The sequence below is a fragment of the Triticum aestivum genome, chromosome 7B (assembly GCF_018294505.1).
Source record: "Triticum aestivum cultivar Chinese Spring chromosome 7B, IWGSC CS RefSeq v2.1, whole genome shotgun sequence".
Lineage (NCBI taxonomy): Eukaryota > Viridiplantae > Streptophyta > Magnoliopsida > Poales > Poaceae > Triticum > Triticum aestivum.
Window position 1 is genome coordinate 118,858,547 of NC_057813.1, and position 1,252 is coordinate 118,859,798.

A 1,252-nucleotide genomic window follows, 5' to 3' on the forward strand; every position below is an offset into this window, starting at 1 on the left:
CTGGTGAAATGAGCACACGACGAAGCCTCCCTCAAAGAATCGATTCACTCGGGGCCGCACCGTCCTTGAAAAAGAACCCATGCGCCCGTCACGGTTTGTTCCCGCGTACCGAAAGCAGTTCCTTTCGGTTCACCTCCCGACCGTATTGAGTCAGCACAACAGTCCCCGACGGGCGGGTCAACGTTCCCGGTGGCCCCACGGCCTCGGTCTCACCGCAGCCGGGAAGCTTCCCCGACCTCACGCTGCCTGCCGAGTCAGCGCGTTGCCCTCGTCCACACCACGCCGCCGACTCCAAGGCCCAAGCCGCAGGCAGGAGCAGGACCATTCCAGAACGCGTGGTCGCGCGTCACGGCTGAGCATCTCTCGTGCCCTCCGCCACAAGATTTCCAACCCCCTCTCCCTCCTAGCTGACACGACAGAACCATTCCTGTCTCCCCGCCCCCGCCTATAAAGCCCCGGCCTCCCGTTCCTCCTCTCCGGCGACCACAAGAAGCAAGACTTTGTCCCTACGCACGCACGCACACAAAGCATCCATTCGTCCCTCGGTTCCTAAGACAGCAGAGTTTGTTCGTGTTAGTTGATCGATCGACGGTCGTTCCTTTCGTCGCCGACATGCAGCGGAGCAACTCGTTCGGGACGTCGTGGGCGGACCAGTGGGACACCGGCGCCGACCCGAGCCCGCGGGCGCGCGGCGGCAACGGCGACGGCCAGAAGGGCGGCGTGGAGAAGACCAAGGCGGCCGCGGCCACCGGGCTGAGGAAGGTCAAGGCCGGCACCGCGCAGGGGTTCCAGTGGATCAAGGACAAGTACCAGAAGAAGAGCGCCGGCAAGAACGGCAAGCAGGGGGGCGGCTCCGAGGTGGCGGCCGGGTACTGACCGATGATCCGAGACGTTTCCTTCGTGCGTGTGGATATATATGGAGTACTAGTCATGGACCGATGATGTTCTTGTTTTAGTGTTGCGGCTACGGACTGCTTAGCTTGCTCTGTTTTTAGCCTTTCTCATCATGTACATAAATGAAGGATTTGATTTTTGTTCTGGTTCTTCATATTTGATCACTGTTTCAGACTTGCTTCTGATTGGTGCTGTGATTAACTACCGTACCGATCAAAATTGATCCTTGATTCATCTCCAGCAAACTATAAAAGCACCGCTTAGAAGCGGACATGGAGTTCCTGCTCCCGGTGCACATAGAAACTAAAAAAGAACCCCGACGGTAAACCCTGAAAAATGTGCACCCGGATGAACGGCA

The 1,252-nt window shown here is 58.2% G+C and overlaps 1 protein-coding gene across 1 annotated transcript; it reads left to right on the forward strand.

The window, feature by feature from the left end:
- The first annotated feature begins 431 nt into the window (after window positions 1-431).
- LOC123159660 (uncharacterized) lies at window positions 432-1,048 on the forward strand. The gene has a single exon (XM_044577484.1). The coding sequence runs from the start codon at window positions 613-615 to the stop codon at window positions 874-876; it is 264 nt and encodes an 87-aa protein (XP_044433419.1). The 5' UTR covers window positions 432-612; the 3' UTR covers window positions 877-1,048.
- Window positions 1,049-1,252: the final 204 nt, after the last annotated feature.

Bases quoted from the DNA above. Each gene is read 5' to 3' on its own strand.
- LOC123159660 (XM_044577484.1), top strand. From the start codon at position 613: ATGCAGCGGAGCAACTCGTTCGGGACGTCGTGGGCGGACCAGTGGGAC.